Genomic DNA, 20,650 nt, shown 5'->3' on the forward strand with positions numbered 1-20,650 from the left:
TACAGAAATAACAGCCTGTGTCAAGTCCCTGAGGTTGGAAAGTCCATGGCAAATTGAAGAAACTTGAAAAAGGTCATTGTGTGTAGTGCAGAAAATGAGGTAGTGGAAGGTGTAAAATGGAGCTAGAGGGTAAGTAGGGCTAAATTTTGTAAGCCATTGTTAAAGACTGAATTGTATCCTAAGCACAGTGGAAAGCAGTTGAAGTTCTTTAATTGGTTTTGGTAGGAGGTGATGGAGTAATGAAATTGGCTTTGGAAACCAAGTACTGTGGCTCTAGTGTTAAGAATGAATTGGGGGCGCCGGGGTGGCACAGTCACTAAGCGTCTGCCTTTGGCTCAGGTCATGATCCCGGGGCGCTGGGATCGAGTCCCACATCGGGCCTCCTGCACCTCAGGAAGCCTGCTTCTCCCTCTCCCCCACTTGTGTTCCCTCTCTCGATGTGTCTCTGTCAAAGAAATAAAATCTTTTTTAAAAAAATGAATTGGAGGGGGGCACCCGGGTGGCTCAGTCATTAAGTGTCTGCCTTCAGCTCAGGTCATGATCCCAGGGTCCTGGGATAGAGCCCTACATTGGATCCCTGCTCCGCAGGAAGCGCGCTTCTCCCTCTTCCACTCCCCCTGCTTGTGTTCCCTCTCTCACTGTGTCTCTCTATGTCAAATAAATAAAATCTTAAAAAAAAAATGAATTGGAGGAACTAGGGTGGATTCAGGAAGTTTATTCCAAGAGGCCCAGACGTATGACTGAGTGGTGGTAATGGAGAGAAGTGGACAGAATGGAGAATGTATTAAGGAGGTAAAAATGATGAACTTGATGGACTGAATATGGAATGAGGAAGGCATCATGGACTGCTAGGTTTATGGTTTGCATATTAGAGTGGACAGTAATCGCTTTCCTTTACTGATAGAGGCAGTATGGGAAGACCAGGCTTTGAGGAGTGGGTATGGCAAGAAGAGAGTGCATTTGATATTGAGCATTTTGAAAAAATTACATAAAACTGTAGGTATCTTTAACCTAGAGCGCAGCAAGCATTTATCGAGCCTTCTGTGCAGTTCACACTATGCTAGTTGTAGGGGCTAGCAATAGAGCTACAAAAATTAGATGCTTAGGAATTTAGTAGAGTTGCAGATGTATAAATAACCGGGAGGAAAAATAGTAAGAGAAAGAAAAGGAGATTGGCCTCCAGAGCAGTAGGTTAATTATTTGTCTGTGATTCCCTGCATTTTGGATGAGTCTCTGTTAAGATCCTCTAAGTCCGAACTTTTGATCTAATTTGAAGTTATGCCATTTGGTTTCTTGAAGCATCTTCACAAGCCACCTACATTCCCTTTGGAGCTGTGGCGTAACAGCAGACCCACGAAGTTTCCCGGATTTATAAAACAAGGCACGCATGCTTTTGTTTACTGAGAAAGTATCCTCCTCCCCTCTGCTCCCCCCCCCCCCCCCGCCCCACGAGACACAAACAACTTTCCGGAAGTAAGCAGAAGCAGTTATCGAGATGAAACTTGGTTCCACAGCTGCCAAAATTTTAGGGACAGTGAACTAGAAGTCGGTGACTGTACGTGAAGCAGTTTTTCGTCTGTGAGGAGTCCCTCCCCAGTCACCACGTTATGGGAATTCCCAGGGCTTGAAGTTCTGAAGCCAAGCAGAGCTCCCTTGAGCAAGGACCTCCCTTTCCTGGGGAGGGCGTGAGCTCAGCTGGCAGCAGCTATATGTCCCGAAGCACAGGTCCTGTTGCGGGCTTGGGTCTCCATCACACAGCCCCCATGGCGAGCCCCGGGCGCCGTGAGGAGGCAGCCGGGGTTGGGTCTGGATCGGAGGCGGGGGGACAGGGGGACGGGGAGCTGGGCTCTCCCGGGCCCACCCGTTGCTGCCGGCCCCTCCCGCTCCCTCCTGCGGGCGGCCCACTCCCTCCTCTCCATCCAAAATTAGCCTAACAGCCAATCGTCATTCGCTCACCTCCTTTACAGCAGGTGACCTATGGCCAATCGCCAGGGGTTTCTTTGCCAGGAGCCGCCAGGGCCAGCCAATCAGTGCGGCCCCTAGGCCCGGACGGGGGGTGGGACAAGGGGGTGGGGGCAGGGGGGGTGTCCCGGGGGACCGGCTGAACCTGAGTGGATCGACTTCACTGCAGTGTGGGGGATACGGCCTGAGGGAGAAAAAAGGGGTGCTTGGAAGCGGCCCTCGACTCCCTCCCCTGGAGGCACAGAGGGCGGGGGCCTTGGCGAATGGCTTTCTTGCTGGCCACTTGCGGAGTGAGTAGACCCTGAGGGTCTGGGAAAGGGGCCGGCCCCCACCCCTGAGTCCCCGGGGTCCCTGCTGTCTGGCCCGGCCGGGTCGTGGCCCCGAATGTCGCTCTCTCCCTGCCTCCTTTCCGCTGCCCTCTGGGGTGAGTAGGACGACGTGGCCGCCCAGGCCCTCTCTTCTCGGGGAGCTCTCCTCACTTCTTCAAGCCGAGATGGGTTGGAGGGTGAGGCCAGGGGCCTCCTGTTTCACCGAGAGGTCATTCGCCACCAAACCAGACTGGAAGAGGGCATCTCTTTCCCCCTCCCCCCGCCTTTTTTTTTTTTTCATTTTTGTGGAACTCACTTTCCTTTTCGAAAGCTCTCTCAAGCTATAAACACAAAAGTTAAGCTTTCCCATAATGTGAAAGCTTAATTTTGACCAGTTACCCGTTGATAGAGGCTCCAGTTGCAGGCCAAACATTTTCTGTTTTATTTTTGGCACTGTGTTCTTCCAGCCTGGCCTAGTACTTTCGTGTTTAATAATTATAGGCGCTATGGTTTGTGAGTATGTGTGTGGGGAGGGGAGTGGTTTTACGCTTCTTGAGTAGCTTGTGCAAAAAAATACTGAAAACTTTGGAATAGTGTGAGGTTCTCAAAAACTGGAGGGAACGGTTTAGGTTCTCAGTACAGCTCAGTTATGGAAAGTTGAGTATAATGAATAGTCTAGGAAGCATGTTTGAATCACGCATTTTTTTCAGCATTCATACTGTACTTCACAAGTATTTTTGTTATGAGTGAGAAATGTATTGAAGCAGAAAAGTTTTTGCTCATTTTAAGTAACATTTGGTTTTGCTTGTCAAATTGTTTACGTTTAGCTGTGTTCAGGAAATTAAAAACAAATCAAGTAATTATCTCTTCCAGGTTTTAGTAGAGATGTTTAGAGATGTAATTACAGTTTTAAGAAACTTGGTAGTGAAATTTAAATTGGAAATTCTAGTCCACTATGAATCATCTTTCAGAACATTGCCTGTATTGCACTAAGCGATAAAACCCTTTAATGAATAGTAACATCTCTCATTTTCTTAAAATTTTTTTAACTTTCATTTTTTGTGCAGCCCAGCCAGAAGCAACTTAAATAAAAATACTTTATTACCTTTCCTAGCTCAGGGACGATATAAACCACCAAAAATCAGACTTTTAGTCTGAGAGCTGAAATGAAAAATAAGAAATATCCCAGAGAAGCCAGATAGGTTTCCAAAGTGTCCTGAGGATTTTTTGTTTGTTTGTTTTTTGTTTTAAGATTTTATTTATTTATTTGACAGAGAGACAGTGAGAGAGGGAACACAAGCAGGGGGAGTGGGAGAGGAAGAAGCAGGTTTCCCGCGGAGCAGGGAGCCTGATGCAGGGTTTGATCCCAGGACCCTGGGATTATGACCTGAGCCAAAGGCAGACGCTTAACGACTGAAACACCCAGGCACCCCCTGAGTTTGTTTTTGACAGAGATGGCATTATGCTTGAAGTGCCCCTCAGTAAATACTAGGCTGCAAAGACTATTGGTCACATCAATTTTGATATTTCTAACGTTCTAGGTGGTATTTTTTTTAGTGCAAAAAGATTATATTCAGTAGTAATCTACTCAGCCATCCCCACATAAGAAGATGAGCAAGGAATTTAAGTTTGGATCAGCCAGGAAAAAGCATTGTGATCCAGCCCTATTCCGTTGGTCAGGCAGTTATATAGTTTGCGGTCTATTGCTTGAGAAAGATATTCTGAAAAGCAAATCCTAGCATGTCCCCTGGGATATGTCAAGTTTTATCAGTATCTAGACTTTGTAGTATGGAGTGATAATTGATGTTTATGAGGATTCTATAGAAAAAGACAGTTTTAATGATTACTATTATGTGGTTAGCATACAAATTATATTTAGGAAGATTTTTCAATAAAGATTTAAACAAAGATTATGTTTGAAAGAATAGTTCTTAGCCTGAAAAATATAATTAAGCCAAGTATCTCTCCCTAAATATTTTAATTAATTGAAGTTCCACCATACATAGGCAATTGGTCATTTAAAGCTATTGCCCACCTCCCTTATTTTCCATGTCTAGTCACCAGATCCTGTTAAATTCGCCTTGGTAATATCTCTTCAATTTATCCTTTTTCCACTTGATAATCGTTTAATTCAGGCTCTCATAATCTCTCACCTAGACTTTTGCAAAGCCTTCTAACTAGTCTTCCCTCTACCTGTACTGTTTATTTCAAATCAAATCAGACCGAGTCATTCCTATGCTTAAAAATCTGTTTTGAATCCATTTGCCAGTCAGCTGCCTATCAAGCCCTTCAAGGCACTTCACAACCTGGCCCTAATTTATCTCTTTTTAGTCTGAACTCAGCTGCAGGTGCTCTACCCAAGCTGTCCACTCCAGCACTGTGAACTATTAATCATTTAGAACATGACTTAGCCTCTCAGCTCTTTGTCCTTTCACAGCCTTTCCCCTCTTGCTTGGAATTATAATTGCTCAGAATTCTAGCAAGTGATAAACCTCCAGTTCTTCCTTTAACATACAGTTCATATGTTATTTTTCTTTAATGTTTTCCTTCAGGCAGACCAGTTAAAGTTACTCTTATCCTTTGTGTGCTACTATAACACTCTGTTCATATCTCTATAGACAGGTAGGTTGTATTGTAGATTTTTTGTTCACATGTCTGATTCTTGCATTACACCCTAACCTCTAGAGGTCAGAGGTCCTTACTCATCTTTGTATTTCCAGGGCCTTTGTCCATAGTCCGGTGCTTGGCACATAGTAGGTACTCACTGAATGCTTGTTAAATGATTAAAATATGTGACTTAATGATGTTCTAAGTGTGCAAACCTTTGTCTCACTTGTACTGGAGTTAGGTTTATCCCTGTAAGGTAGAAATATTTCCTAAGTCCCCAGGCTCCCTGATTGCTGCCACAGCTGAGAGAGGGGATTGGAGAAAATGTTTAGAAACAGTGTTTTAAATGGTGAGCAGATTCCTAGGCAAATCCCCTCCCCCATCCAAATGATCTCTAATATGGTTTAAAGAATACTGATGGCAGTACCAGCACTAATTAGTTCTACTGTAGTTAGTATCATAGGAAGTCAGAGCATGTTGCTTGGAAGGGGCGAAATTTGAGCTCATTCCAGAAGATTAGGTAATGAAATTATATTTGCTGTTTTCTGCTTTGTTGTTAAAGATGTCCTTTGAAGACCATGACAGTACCTGGCACATAACAGATATTAAGTGAATATTTGTGTCATAAAGGAATGGTTGGGGTGTGTGTGTGTGTGTGTGTTTGTGTGAGAGAGAGAGAAACAGAGACTTGTAGTCCTTTTACATTGGAGTTCATTTATTTCTGGAGACACCTTTAAGAACTTCACTTCTTTGCTATATTGACCAGGCACCTCATTTTGTTTTTTCCAAAATGTGCCACTTCAGTCAAGTTATTCTACTACTTACTTGATTGGTTCTTTGCATTCTCTGTATTCCAAAACATGTTTTAAAATCTGGTTGCATTGGTCTTTCTCACTCAGTTTCAAGGTGACACTAAATGATAGTTTGCTTGTGTTTTAACATTCTTTGTCATACTGTGCAGGACTTGGCTGCAGTTGGAACCTGTAAGTTCTTATTGTCTTTATTTAAATGGAAAAAAAATTTTTTAAAGGAGTGGACCCCAGGTTTTTCAAATATGGTAAGGTATTTACTGACCTGATGAACGTGGTTATTTACCTGGAGATACTGGCTTCACAGACTCCTAGAATTGGAAGGGATCTTAAAGTTTTAATACAACCGCTACCTTTTTTTTTTTTTAAGATTTTATTTATTTATTTGAGGGTGAGGGGAGAAGAAGACTCCCTGCTATGCAAGGACACAGTGCTCAATCCCGGGACTTTGGGATCATGACCTGAGCTGAAGGTAGACACTTAACCGACTGAGCCACCCAGACGCCCCTAACCTCTACCTCTTTTTATAGTGGAGAGAACAGTCTCAGAGAAGCCAACTGACTTGCCCAAGGTCACACAGAGACTACAATAACTAGGATTAGAGCCCAGTGATTCTTGCTCTTTTGACTCTAGAGAGAACCAGAGTGCTACCCTGCTGCTGCTCTCCATCCATTGCTCTCCTCGCTCCCCAAAACTTAGTAATTTTTCCAGTTCAGCCACTAATTTTTATTTCCTTTCAGATTCAGTATCTGGATATAAAAAATATCTTTTCCCAGAGCATATTGTTCCTCATTTGGCTTCCTTCTGCTTTCCAGCCTCTCTCTGTGCTTATACTAACCCTTAGCCTGCGAGTATGCCTTTTCTGGTTATTCTCCATTTTCCTGCAGATTCCTTCTTTGCCCTTCTCTGCTCTTTGCTCCAGGAGGCTTACATTTATAGCCTGCATCACCTGAAGTTCTTTCTCCTTTGGATTCTTGTTGGGGTTAGCTAATGGGAGGCAGTGCCAGAAGATGGAAGGAAGAAAAGAGAGAACTCTTGGGGTATTTATTCCTCTTGCTCCTCTGTTTTGATATGTTTTTAGCAGTGCCTATGCACCATAACTAGAGTGTCCTTTGAGTAGCTCCAGTTGGTCCTTGGTAACAGTTTCCTTCTTTGTTCATTCAGCCTTGGGATGGTGAAGGCTTCCTGCTGTTCCTTTTCCTGGGTACCTCAGCATCCCTTGTTAGTTTACCTAACCCTGCCCTCATTTCTATGGTACTTCATTAAAGAGAAGTTGAAATATTCCATTTCATTATGCTATTTCCAGGCTCTGTCCACTGCTGTCATACTTTTCCCCTCACATCTGTGTCCACATCTTGTACTTCACAATGCTGCCTCTGTGAAACCCTTCTCATCCCCTCAACTTTGCCCTCTGCTCTCTTAGTACTTTTCTTATAACTCTTATTTTACCATGCTTGAATCAGTTATTTGTAGATAGATGTTTATCTTCTCTTAGATATTTGAAACTCTTAGGGCAGTCTATAGCTGCTTCGTCTTGGCATCTCCAGAATACCCATCACAGTGCAATAGTCAAAAGAGATACCCAGTGAATAAATCATAATTGTAACACTGAATTCCAACCCCAGAGCAGCAGTACAGGTTTCCCCTACTATTGGAAAGTAGAGTGTTCCTGTGAAACCTTTCCTAAGTCAAAATGGTATAAAGTGAAGAAGCAATTACCATTAATTTATATGGAAAGATTTTTGAGCAATCCCAGGCCCTAAAAATAACCTCTTGGGCTTTTCTAACACCTTAGGACATGTCTTGCTAATGGATACACAAAAAATTGAGATAAAGCACAAATGCTCACAAAGTTCACAGCTGTGGCAGCTTATGGGTGAGATGCTGAGTGTAGTTCCCAGAGAAGGAGCTTGGCTGTGCCACTCTTGCTTGGGGTATTCACGGCCTCTAACAGCTTGCTGCAAAACAAATGCTGAATGCTGTTTTTGCTTTTTGCCTTTTTTTTTTTTTTCATAAAAGCAGATATCCTCTTCAGATTTCTTTTGGTTAGTGAAAACAGGTACTGATAAAGAAAGGTCTTTTGTAAAAGCACAGTGGTAACTCAGACTTTTGAAAGTTGAGGTGATACCTGCATGTGTAAAACTGCTCGTGAGAGGATTTTCATGAGAAGAATGAGTTTTTTGGGACAAGTCAATTGTCATTGCCTGGTCTTACTTCTTGTACTGCCTGCATAATACAGTGTCTTACCTTTTATTTAATTTCTTTTTCTACTTAAAAACTTTCAGTTGGCATTAAAAAAGTCAGCATCCATACTTGTAATAAATCCTTTAGAGTAAATGAGTTATTTATGCTTTTTTCATGAATATACTCAATTATAATTTCTTTGAATACTTATTGCTTAAATGCTAGCAGGTAGGCACATTTCAGAATTCCTTCATTCATTCATTTACAAAATTTTCATGGAGCACTAACAAGTGCTAGTAGCACTAACAAACCAAGCACTGGCCTTGGGGATACAGTTGAGAACAACACTAAGTCCTGTCCTGATATATTCTAGTCTTGTTTTAAATCATCTTGATAGATTACTGACCACAATTAAACTAAGTTAGGGTAATTTTATCTTACACTTTTGGGGGGAGGGAGTGGGAGAGAGAACCTTAAGCAGGCTTTACACCCAGCGCAGAGCCCGACTTTATCTCAAACCCCGAGATCATGACCTGAGCTGAAATCAAGAGTCCATTGCTCAACTGACTGAGCCACCCAGTTGCCCCTATATTACACTTTTAACAGCTTTAGCAAAAACTGAACCTGTTCCTTCTGTGTAATGTTCACTGACAGCTAAAATCAGATATACAAAAACTGTTTTTGGTGTATATAATTTTGAAGGGATAAATGTCAAACCAATTACAGTATGTATGCTTTTCAGTTCAGCATTGTTTTTGTTCTATTTTGTTTGGTTTGTGTGAGGTCTAAGCCTTTTAGTACTGTCTGTTGGTCTGACTAGTTCATCAGTTAGCTCCCCTTGGGTGGTGTTTAATTTTCAGTGTGTTATGTTTTGCTGTACAGAGAGATCCAGGTTTGTCAGAGGAATGTATCAAGTTTTGTTTTTTAAAACATTTCATGATCAAAATTTTAACAGCTTTTATGCTATGTAAGAGAATTTTGCAGTTATTTCAAAACTTGACCTACTAAAATACTTAAAGAATTCATGTTAGAATATGAGTTTCTCCTAGTTATGCATAGAGCAAATCTCCAGTATTTACCTAAAACTTTGCTTTTTGGTGGACCCTTAATAGTAGTGAGACTTCTTTGCTTTCCAGAATGCTGTTAAACTGAATGATAGGTAGTAATCTGGAGTTGGAGAGAGGAAGAATGTATTTTTTTCCATCCCATACTAGTAAGCCACTCAGAGCTTGTATAGATCTTGGAATGAGTTAACCTATGACTTTTAAGAAAGATACGTACAGTAGCCTGACCAACTAGTGGGTGAAAAGAAAAGCTTTGGCTGATAGCCAGCACCACATGGTCAAACAGTGCTTTGTTAGAGGGAGTGATGTAGATGTTTTTTTTATGAGTTTGCTTTCTCGAATGTTGAGTCATTATTATGGTATTGGCAGGAAGGATGTAGAAAAAAAATTAGGTATTCTTCGTTCTACTGGCTATTTTTCTTCTTGGCGTTTATTCCAGTGTAGTGTAGATTGCTAATTTTTTAGTGCTTTTTTTTTTCTCCAAGTTTGTGCTTTTTGTCTGTAAATGATGTTATAAATTTGTTATGCTACATTTTGCTTGGAAAGGTGTACCTGAGCAGCTGTATTGCCAGATTTACTCTCAAGACATAGGATTTTTGTAGATAATTTTAAGAGAATAAAGCTGATTGATTTTGCAAGCTAAAACAGTTATAAAACTTTTGAAAAATATTTATAAACTTGCACAGTTTCCAAATATTTTTACATAAGCCTTTGAATTAAATGTATACTTTTAAAAATCAGACAAGTGAATGTATAAAGTAAAAATTATGAGTCCCTGTCTCAATCCCAGTCCCCAGTATTAATATATGATGTGTTTCATGGTTTTGCTTCTTGTGTTTTATTTGAGGAGGTTGTGTGTATAAATAAAATAACTTTAAAAAAATGTAACTTCTATATTATTCATGTGTCCATTTACCTAGCATAATGTAAGCACCCAGTTAATACTCATTGAATTCTGGTGGAGCTTTATTTCTGTAATTGGCTTTCTATATTCAGAGCCTGTAAACTTACGTTTCATTTAAAATAATTTTTTAAGTTATTTCCTGCATTCTGACACTTCAGAGGCAATCGTACATGCCTTCTAGACATTTTTATCTCTAAAAGGCTAGATACATCCTTTATGGAGAAGGAGCCCATGTAATTTATTAACCAAACTGGAGCACTTTTGAGAGGGAGGGAGGCTGCTAATTTTCTGAGACAATAGGCATAAAGATTGATGACCCCAGACAAACTAGGGTATATGGTTATCCTATTCATAAACTTCAGTTTTTATTTGTTTTATTTAGATTTTGACAAGACTTTTTATATGACTTTATTGAGTAAATTGAGGTTTTTTTTTTTGTCTTTTGGAAAGACAAGCTATCAATGATTTAAAAATAGAGGAAAATGGTGCAAATCCCAAACCTTTTTTGTGCAGCTGTTTGAGTAACCAAATAGCTTTATGGAATCAATATTAGTATTTTCTTCTGTAAGTCAAATGGTTACATAATAGTGTCAGTATTAGATGAAGAGATCATGAAGAATAAGCAGTTGTGCTAAGAGTTATGATTAAGTTCATGAATTTTGACACAGATATCTGTACCTGATTCCTGTTTAACGAAGTAACTCTCTTTCCCGACTATATGAGCAATTCAGATTTGTGGTATATGTATGCTTTTAAACAGAAACTTCATACTATGCATAAACCATTTTTTTTAAATTTAAAGATAAAAGTGATTCTGTTTTTTGAAGAGCTGGTATACTTTCAAAAATCAGTTTATGGTGGAAAAAGGCTTTATATTGTTGACCCTTTGTTACCAAGGTAATAATTCAGTACAATTTACCTTTTATAATTCAGGCATAATACCCAATCCTTTTCTGAAAATCTTACATGGAATTTTTTTCTGATCTGTTTCCTAGAACTATTATTTTATGAGTTGGTGTATTGCTCATCCTTTTTTTTATTACTATTTATCTTCAGAGTTTATCAAGTTACTGTTTTCCTTTTTTAAAGGAATGTTATACAATTTAACTTATGCTTATATCCTTTAATTGATTATGGATCTCTCTCAAAATTGTTTTATGGTATTATCTGGTTAATCAGTTTTGGTTTTATCCATCAGTTATTGAGTGCTCTCTTTATGTTAGGCACTGCTTTAGGGCCTGGAGATGCAGTAGTGAATTCTGGTTATTTATATGATTCCAAATTATGAAGAGGAAGTAGAAGACTTACTCCTGTGTTACTTTACACATGTTCTTTCATCTGTCCAACAACTTTGAATGGTTTTTTATTATGCCCATCCCTAGATGAGAAAATGGGGATGGAGAAAGTAGCTTGGCCAGATCATATGGGTTAGGAAGTTGCAGATTCAGGATTTAAAACTATCAGTCTGACCTTAAAGCTGTGCTCATTTTAACTACATCAAGCCTTCTTCAGGCCATTTTTAGATTACATTTTAGTGCTCTTATACCATGAATTCTTTTCAGATATTATTGTGATTTAAGAGAAAAGTGTAATGGATTGAAGTCAAAGGAATAGGTTGAAATCCCAATTAAGGAAAACCCCCACTTCATGATTTGAGTAAATGCTTATAAAATAGGGTTAATGTCTGTGTACCTTACTGTCTTGTGATAATCAAATGACAAAACTAATTAAGTGTCTAGCAGAGGATCTAGTACTCTGAAAATTTTTTTAATATATAATGTGCATCCATGGTGAATCCATGGTGTTAGAACTGTTCACTTAGAGAACTACAGAAAAAGACCTTACCTTTTAGGATATTCTTGGGGTACCTAGCGTGCTGGTAAAATAACTGTAGCTACCATGTTGATAAAAGAGAACCTGATTTGGAGCCTTAGATTATCAGAACATTGACTTAAATGGAAAATAGCCGGAAGTTACAGTGAAGGAAAGCATGTAGTAATGGGCTCAATTTTGTTGACAGTTTCAAATTTATAATCTTCGCTCCAAATGAATTGATAGTTGAGTATTCTTTAGGATTAAAACTAGAAAGTCTTGCCCTGAGAAATTCCCTATATCTCTAAATCCAGTTCTTCCTTTAGCTGAAGTGGTTAAACCACAGAGACAATAGGGATTATAAATTATAAATGTTTCCAAATTTTTAGTAATTCCAGGAGATAACATAGTATACTCCACATAAAATCATGATCTCAGTAATATTTCTGGTTTCTTTAATATACTTTTTTCATCATTAAACCAACTTAAAAGTCATTTGGTAAGGAGACAAATGGTATCATTTCTCAAAAAACTTAATTTGCTGACAAATTTCGAAGGAACAGAAAAGCCATTAAGTTTGGCATAATGTGTTTTTTTTTTAACTTGTCATTTGCTGCTCATGTACCTACTTTTCCTCTGAATAGTTACAGATTTTTCTCTTATTATTCCTTTACTTAATTATTGATGTCAGACTCACAGCATGGTAAAGTAACTTTCTATTCTCTCTTTTCCTTACTTTTATGGAAGATCAGTACCACACTTGCTTTTTTCCAGTCTTCTGGTATCTCTCCAGTTCTTGAATTTTCAAAAATAATTGTAAGTGATTCAATTGTAAGTATGCTCTATACTTCTTTCATTGGATGAAAGCATATCTGTGATGCATGTCATCTCAAATTGCTAATTGTGAACATAAACTTTCCAGATACTCTTGTATTTAAATCAAAACGACATTTCTGCAGAGTTTTCATTATTTTAATTATAGGGTATGTGTTTTGCTAATTTTTAAAAATCACCTACTTTTGTCTGGATTCATGTTTATTTTTCATTAGGCTTGTTTTTGGGGGGGGTTTGGAGGGGTTTTCCTTTGTTAAATTTTTAAGCTGTTACTCCCCTTTATGGTTCTACTGATAACTTATCCTGCATTCTTGTTGTTCTGAACTTTTCTGTGAGAATTACATGAACTAATTTCTCTATTTTCCTTTTCTCCTTTTGCAACATATTTTTATTATATACTGTTTTTCCTATGTAAGAAAACACTGAATATAGGGTGCTTAGTCCTTTACATTTTTGTTGTAAAATAAGATTTGGTAGGAAAATAATTACTCATTTGTTAATTTCTTTCTACAATGTTGTTATTCAGCCATAGCCCTTCCTGTTCTGTTATTCTCCTCAGTTCCTCAAATTACTCATGACTTTATTTCCTGATTCTGACCTCAACAAGACCTTAAACCACCTTTTACCACCTTAACCTCCACTGTTCATTACTCTTCCTCTGTCACCAGGAATTACTTAAAAGCTCTTATTCCCTGCCTCAAAAACTGCCTTTAGTACTGTTGTACTAAAAAAGTACCTCTACAAAGCAGCTACAGTTCATACGTTTTTCAGACAGTTTTAAGGACATCCTTGCAATACTTTTTTTTTAAATAGAGGTGAAGCATTTGGTTATATGTACGTATAAATAGTGTTTAATGTCCTAACTAAAGTTATTAATAGGAATTCATTTAATTTTGCTGACATTTGTTAGCTTTGAAGTGCCTTCTGAGAAGTGATGCTATTCAGTATAAATATTAGAAAGATAGTAGGAGGTACTTATATACAGCTTTGAGGTAGTTTGATATTCTTCTGCCAGTCTAGATACTATTTTTGAAGTTGGGTCAGATGTTTCTCTCTATATATATTTTGAACTGGATGCATAGGTCCTGGCTGATGTAGAATCGTGTTACTCTCTTTGACTTTAAAAATGTACTGTAGCTTTCTTTATTAGCAAATATTCTTGAAGACTAGAGACTATTTTGTTTTAGTACATTTGCCACATAAATGGTTTTTTTTCTTTACATAGATTGCTACTTTTATGGATTTATCTAATTTATAGATTGGGTTTAATTTCTGTTCTAGTTTAACTTCTTTTATACCGCAGACCATTTACCTTTATTTCTCTGTAATAGTTGTGTTTAACTTAAACTTTAAATGACACAGAAGTCATCAAGTGAGAAATATGGCTCATCAATATAGTAAATTAGGGAGCAGCAACCTCTTTGGTTCTGACTGCCAGTAGGGCAGCATAACCACTCACAAAGTGTCCACAAAGGACATGGACAAAAAAGAAGGAAAGAAAGACAGGAAGAAGGGAGTGAGGGAGTAGACAAAGGGGAGGAGGAAGAAAACAGAAAGGCTAGAGAAGTCTAGGCTAGGGGAGGGGTCATGGGAAGACCAGATCAGGATCACCGCATCAGCACTTGTCAGACACAGCAGTCAGTGCCACCTACATTTATTCAAGACTGAACTAGCCCTGGGGGTTATAGTGTTGAATGAGTTGGCACAGAGAATGTGTATCTGCTTAACTCCCAACCTGCTTCTTCTACAAGATGTTCCTGTTAGAAGTATGAAGTCACACCCTGTCTTAAAGGATCTTCTCTGTTCCGAGTTCTTTTCAAAGGAAGACCATTCTCAAAATGGTGTAAAGGACTATATTCTGATGATTTGTTTTAAAGCAAAACTCCATTAAAAAGGACATGAGTAAGTGTAGGGTTTTATATTGTAAATGTTAAATAGAAAGAGGAACAGTTACTACTTCAAGGGAATTTTTATGAAATAGTATATATTAGGAGGTAATGAGTCCCTTGTCTGTTGAGATACTCAAGTGAAGACTAGAAGACTTTCAAAAACATTGTAAAAGTCACTTTGAGGGGGAGGTTGGACTAGATGGCTTTGTTTCTGTGTACTGTAAGTCATAATATGTAGCAAAAACTTGTATTTTCTTCTTGTGTGCATTATTCTTACAAGAGTTGAGGAAACAGTTTAATTACTCTCAGTTGTCCATGTTATTGATAAATATGTGCATATTATTTTATTGATTGCAGTTGGGGCAACTATATATGGAGATTTTCTTTTTAAGTACACCAAAGATGTATGGATTACTGTACCAGGGAGTTTAGGCCAGTTCTGGGATTTTACGCTAATAACTCTAGTTATAAACCGCCTCTTATACATTACATAAACAAATGATTTGGTGAGTAGATCTTTGACTTGGATGTTATGATGTGTGGAGTTTATTCTAAGGTTAAAGGAATGTTGTGGAAGACTATCTAGAGGTAGGTCTGAGAAGAGCCAGGGTGAGGTTCTAGGATTATAGCAACATCAGAGGGTTGTTTTTTAAGCATTAATTTAGATGGGTTTTAGATCTCGGTAATTTAAATCTGTTTCCATTTATTTACTGGAGGATTTTTAATCAGAGATTTGTTCAAAAAGATATGTTAGATTTTTACAGTGGTAGTTCTAAATGGATTCAAAAGGGAAAATTCTTAAAAATCACTTTTTGTTATTTAGATGCTTCACCTCATTCATTTATTAATATGCCATTGAACTTTTTGATATTTAGCAAGCACAACAATATTTTATGGATTTTAACTGGATCTTGTAGTTGAATTAATAATTATGTTATATTGCTATGTGAAACAAAACAAAAACTAAGCCAAGGTGTTCTGATTTTTTTTCTGTGGTACAGTAATATGGAAGGAAATCACTCCCTTCTTTCATAATACAGTACTATAGTATCTCCAAAATGTAATGGATTTATTCTTCCTTTTCCACATCTTTTATTATCATACTTTATGTAGTAAATGTTCTTAATAGAAAGTTTTTTTTGGGTTGGCTTTAAAAATGAAGATGTTTAACCACAGTTTTATCACATATATTGTTAATGATTTTTCTTCAACTTTGTTTTTATCATGACATCTCATTGGGAAGGGATTTTTTTAATACTCATTTCAAGTAGTTTCTTTACATGTATGTGAAAAAAAAAGGCCGTTTTATTGCTTTTGAATTTGAAAAGGAAAATGCATTACAAGATAAGTTGATTTTCCCATGGTCTAATATAACTTAGGGTGGTTTTTTTTGTTTGTTTGTTTCTGTTCTGATTCAGAATTTGAATTTTAGTTTGGCAAGAGCAACAATAAATAGTAATAGTAGTAATTGATAGTGTTAGTAATTGTAGTCTTTAGTAGAGGTACTAGCTGCCACATTAATAATAGTATGAGGAAGATGACTATACTTGGCAGGTAAGAAAACAGCAGCTTAGACACAGTATCTTGTCAGTGGCTGAGCTGCAATTAGAAACCAGGCTTGTCAACCCATTGTTGTTTTCTATAATACTATACGGTCTCAATCTGGTGTTTGAGATAGTGGCTGTAAAAGTGCTTTATTAATAAAATATTGTGCAAAGATGAGGTATTAGTGTAACATACAATGAACTCTGGCCTCCATTTACTAAAATGGGGAATGTGAAAATGATCAGCATGTTTTGGCCAACAAGTGAAGATCAAGTATGGTATGTTGAACTGTATTTTACCCATTCAGTAGAGAATTTTGTGGTTGGGTTGGGATTGTGATGTTAGTGGTTCATGAGCCTTACTTTATTTCTGTTTAATTGCATGACATTTGGGCTTGCAAATATGGCAAGCTGGTAGTCTTGTTCAGTCTCCAACTTTTTGTCTTTTATACCCAGGATTGATGTGTTTTTCAGATATGATTAAGAAGTCAAGTTTCTTTTGAGTAAAGTTAAAACACAGGAATCCCATTCTATTGAAGTTTAAAATTTTTAGTGTACAAAAAGTAGGACATGAAAATGCTGGACTGTTAAACTGAGAAATAAGTGGACCCCCTAAATAAACAAACATTTACACCCTGTCCAGAGTGTAGTGTTCATGCCAAAGGTGAATGTGAGTAGCGAACTTGATTAAGGCAAATGTTGTCACTTTCACTTAAAGAGAGGGCCCTCTTAGAAGAGGTGAGAATTTTGAGGTTCTTCTTTTAATAAGGGTGGAGGAGAAAGCATCAGAGGTAATGGGGTGGGTTAGGGAATGGGAGAACTAAACAGAGTATGAAGTTAAGATTAAAGGACTGGAGGAATCAAACAAAAAGTGGGGGTAAAATAGGAGGTAATCTAGGCCCTTCAGCTAAATTACTGTTGCCCAGGAGGTCATTTTGGGGGAGAGAAGAAAGTGATAGAAGAGCAAGGTCAATCCTGATTTAAGTAGCAGTGCATATTTGGTAAGGGAACAGAGCTAGAAGTTCATGAGGGAGATTGATGTATCACGATTCTTGAAGAATTTAGATAGTTTTAATATACCTTTTATTTATATAAAAGTACTATTTTTACTTTAAAATTGAAATGTCATGTATGAAGGATGAAATATCTTCTGTACTGTTAAATATTGCCTGGGTATTGATAGATTTATTACAAATTTTCTTTTTCTCTAGGGTTTGGATTCAGGATTTGTTCCTAGTGTCCAAGACTTCGATAAGAAACTTACAGAGGCTGATGCTTACCTACAAATCTTGATAGAACAATTAAAGGTACAGCATTCATTTACTGGATGGTATAAAGTAGTAAATGTTACCAAGCTTGATTTTGAGTGTAAAAACTTAGCGGATGTTAATTTGCAACCCTTAAATGGTTCTTCAGCAATTTTTTTTTTTTTTTTTTAAGATTTTATTTATTTATTTGAGAGAGAGAATGAGAGAGAGAGAGAAAAGGGTCAGAGGGAGAGGCAGACTCCCTGCCGAGCAGGGAGCCTGATGCGGGACTCGATCCCAGGACTCCAGGATCATGACCTGAGCCGAAGGCAGTCGCTTAACCAACTGAGCCACCCAGGCGCCCAGTTCTTCAGCAATTTTTAAAGCTGACTTATTAAAAGATCTGGATGACTTACTCAGAGATCTTTGCCTTTGATTATATTGATAGTGTGTATATAATGTACTTTTTTGGTCATTAAAAAAGTAAATATCTAGGGGCGCCTGGGTGGCTCAGATGGTTAAGCGTCTGCCTTTGGTCCAGCCCCGCTTCTCCCTCTCCCTCTACTGGTCCCCCCTGCTTGTGCTCTCTCTCTCTGTCAAATAAATAAATAAAATCTTTTAAAAAAAATATCTAGACATAATTAGAAGAAAATAAGATTAGATTCATATTCTGTTTTAAAATTCTGAGAAACTGGTAAATTTTAATGTGGTTCAATTTCTGAGGCCTTGATTTTTTCCATTTTGGGGAGGGGGGCGTTGGGAGAGGTGATTTCTCTACTTCATTTATCATTACTGAAATCGTCTCCTTCAATTCCTACTTTAAAATTAATTACAAGCAAAAGTCCTGGGAAGCAGCAAATGGAGTATTAATAAACGTGAATGACAAAGCAGAAAAAACTTAGGTTTCAGTTGATATTTTAAGTTCTTAAAAGTCATCTGTTTTCTTTTGCTTGTAATTTTACCAGAGTAATTGATCTTGACTGTTTAAAATAATTCAGTAGAGGGGCGCCTGGGTGGCTCAGTCGTTAAGCATCTGCCTTCGGCTCAGGTCATGATCCCAGGGTCCTGGGATCGAGCCTTGCATTGGGCTCCCTGCTCAGCGGGAAGCCTACTTCTCCCTCTCCCACTCCCTCTGCTTGTGTCCTGCTTTTGCTGTCTCTCTCTCTGTCAAATAAATAAATAAATAAAATCTTTAAAAATAAATAAAATAATTCAGTAGAATTGGACTTGATATAGTCCCTTGAAAAAATATATGTTATCTTAAAAATACATATAAATCATCCCTAAAGTTTGCTTTTCTGTGTTTAGTAAATGTATACAATATAGCAAAATGGCTTGATACTATAATCATTTTCTTTTTAATCCTGTAGCTTTTTGATGACAAACTTCAAAACTGCAAAGATGACGAACAGAGAAAGGTAAGTTCTATTGTCATTATTTTGCCTTAAACCATTTTAAAACCAAGAGCCTTTTAGAGAAAAAATAACAGAAGGACTTCAGTGTTTGGGCTACTGTAATAGTACTACTGACTGTTTATGATAGTACTGCCATATAGAATTCATGGGGGAGTTTTCTGGTCAATTTCTCTTATGGTTTCACAATTAAACAAAAGGGTAATGTACAAAATTTTTAATACTCCTTTTTTGTAAGTAACACCTTCCTAGGAGTAATTTCTTTCTTCTTGAGGTTTTTAATGTTGAAGCTAGAAAGTTATTTTATTAAATTGGTATGTGGTCACTTCAGATACTTCAGATATTAATAAACCAATTGGCAAGAATTTGCTGAATTAAACAAGAAGCCAAAGATGAGGAAACAAAACTAGTGTTGCTTTTTTTTTTTTTTTTTTTAAGATTTTATTTTTAAGCCATCTCTATACCCAGCTTGGGGCTTGAGCTCACAACCCTGAGATCAAGAGTTGCATGCTCTACTGACTGAGCCAGCCAAGTGCCCCTGAGTGTTGCTTTAATTATAGTTCCGCTACTGCCCCCCACCCTTGAATTTCTAATTACTTTGTAGTTTGAATAGTTTTCTTTTTTCCAGTTAACATTTTTCCTCCTTGATTAGATTTCCTGATGCAGTATCATTTCTTTTTTTGCATTTCTTTTGACCATAGCTTTGCATTTGACTCTTTTACACTTGGCAATAGTACCTGTAGTAATTCATGTTTAACTCCCCTTCCATTCTTAGTTTTGGAATTTGGTCCCATGTCATTTTTAAACAACTAGGCAAAGTTTAAGGTGATTCTAAAACAAGTGTTATTTATTTAAATTCAATTTAATTAGCGTATAGTGCATCATTAGTTTCTGAGGTAGAATTTAACATATATATATTTATATACATATATATTTAACATATTGCATATAACACCCAGTGCTCATTACATCAAGTGCCCTCCTTAATGCCCATCACCCAGTTACCCATCTCTCCTCCAGCAACCCGCAGTTTGTTTCCTATAGTTAAAAGTCTCTTAATGGTTTGTCTCCTTCTCTGTTTCCATCTTATTTTTCCTTCCCTTCCCTTATGTTCATCAGTTTTGTTTCTTAAATTCCACATGAGTGAAATCATAAGATATTTGTCTTTTCTCTGACTTATTTTGCTTAGTATAATACACTATAGCTCCATCCACGTCATTGCAAATGGCAAGATTTCATTCTTTTTGATAGGACTGAGTAATAATTCCATTGTATATATGTACCACTTCTTTATCCATTCATCTATTGATGGACATCTGGGCTCTTCCCATATGTTGGCTATTGTGGACATTGCTGCTATAAACATTGGGGTGCATGTGCCCCTTCGGATCCCTGTGCAGAACAAGTGTTTTAAAATCACATAGTCTAGGAGCAAGATGGCAGAGGAGTAGGAGACCTAAGTTTCGTCTGGTCCCAGGAATTCAGCTAGATAGTTATCAAACCATTCAGAACACCTACAAACTCAACAGGAGATTGAAGAAAAGAATAGCAGCAATTCTATGAACAGAAAAGTGACCACTTTCTGGAAGGTAGGACGTGCAGAGAAGTGAATCCGAGGTGGGAAGATAGAGAGGGAGCCTCCATCAGCCGGCTACCAGCAAGTGAGAGAGCAGTGGAGCACAAAATTGGAGCTTTTAGAAGTCTGCTCTGCTGAGGGACGTTGCTCCAGTGGCTAAGTGGGGAGTGGAACCCTCGCTGGGACAGTGTGGTCTCAGGACCCTGGGGTCACAGAAAGACTGGGGGTGCCTGAGTGTGACAGAGCTCCCAGGTATTGGAGCGGGGAAGCGGGCTGCAAAGACGGAGCCAAGGAATGGGCTCTCAGCTTGGGGTTGCCATAAACTGTGATCCACAGCACAGTCGGGCCATTGCTCTTTGAGCAGGGACCCAACAAGCAGCAGATCCGGGGAGACTCCCCTTCCTGCCCTGGGGAGACTCCAAATGGGGAGATGCTTGGTCACGGGCCACGTGAGCCCAGAGTGCGGCCAGAGACCAGGGAGATGGGAGTGATTGACTG

The 20,650-nt window shown here is 38.2% G+C and overlaps 1 protein-coding gene across 7 annotated transcripts in view; it reads left to right on the forward strand.

Moving 5' to 3' along the window:
* The window catches only part of OSBPL9 (oxysterol binding protein like 9), a 176,468-nt gene that overhangs the window by 104,937 nt on the left and 50,881 nt on the right, over positions 1 to 20,650 (forward strand). For 2 of the 7 annotated variants that reach the window (XM_027610399.2, XM_027610410.2), the window contains exons 5-7: positions 12,398 to 12,466; positions 17,129 to 17,224; positions 18,535 to 18,582. In XM_027610399.2, coding sequence (XP_027466200.1) covers positions 12,398 to 12,466; positions 17,129 to 17,224; positions 18,535 to 18,582 — 213 coding nt within the window. Of the gene's footprint in view, positions 1 to 2,079; positions 2,387 to 12,397; positions 12,467 to 17,128; positions 17,225 to 18,534; positions 18,583 to 20,650 lie in introns of those variants that run through there. The other 5 variants (XM_027610436.2, XM_027610445.2, XM_027610418.2 and 2 more) reach the window with 3 other exon arrangements.

The sequence above is a fragment of the Zalophus californianus genome, chromosome 4 (assembly GCF_009762305.2).
Source record: "Zalophus californianus isolate mZalCal1 chromosome 4, mZalCal1.pri.v2, whole genome shotgun sequence".
Taxonomy (NCBI): Eukaryota; Metazoa; Chordata; class Mammalia; order Carnivora; family Otariidae; genus Zalophus; species Zalophus californianus.